Genomic DNA, 434 nt, shown 5'->3' on the forward strand with positions numbered 1-434 from the left:
GCCTGTCCCCTGTAGGGCTGTCCCCCGTAGGGCTGTCCCCCCATCCCAGGCCTGGTGACCCTGTCCCAGCCCATAGGCCATTGCCCATAGGCCTGGTCCCGCCACCTCAGTGACATGGCGCACCTCCTGGGCCACCCCAGCTGCATGGAGAGCCTGCGGGCCGACCTGAGGGACCTGCAGGCCGCCATCGCCGACGTCTCCTCCCGGGCTGGGGCTGTGCGTTTCCCTTCCTGGAAGTTCCCGGATAAAGTGTCCTGCGACCTGGACCTGGCGGCACTGCTGGAGCAGTACAGCTACACAGAGAACGACCTCGAATTCACCCAGCACTCCCATGTGGTGCTGCTGGAGCTGGTGATAGACAGGTGAGAAGGCAAAGCCAGGCCCAAGCATCCCTCTTAAAAGAACCTTGGCTGGGGGGGGGGGGCCCCCCCCCC

The 434-nt window shown here is 65.7% G+C and overlaps 1 protein-coding gene across 1 annotated transcript in view; it reads left to right on the plus strand.

Moving 5' to 3' along the window:
- Window positions 1–114: 114 nt before the first annotated feature.
- CCDC157 (coiled-coil domain containing 157) overlaps window positions 115–434 on the plus strand; it is a gene marked incomplete at its 3' end in the record, with an annotated part of 6,284 nt that continues 5,964 nt past the window's right edge. The window contains exon 1 of the mRNA XM_010290489.1: window positions 115–362. Within this exon, the coding sequence (XP_010288791.1) occupies window positions 115–362 (248 nt within the window). The remainder of the gene's footprint in view (window positions 363–434) is intronic.

Source organism: Phaethon lepturus, unplaced genomic scaffold, assembly GCF_000687285.1.
Source record: "Phaethon lepturus isolate BGI_N335 unplaced genomic scaffold, ASM68728v1 scaffold26587, whole genome shotgun sequence".
In the NCBI taxonomy this organism is placed as follows: domain Eukaryota; kingdom Metazoa; phylum Chordata; class Aves; order Phaethontiformes; family Phaethontidae; genus Phaethon; species Phaethon lepturus.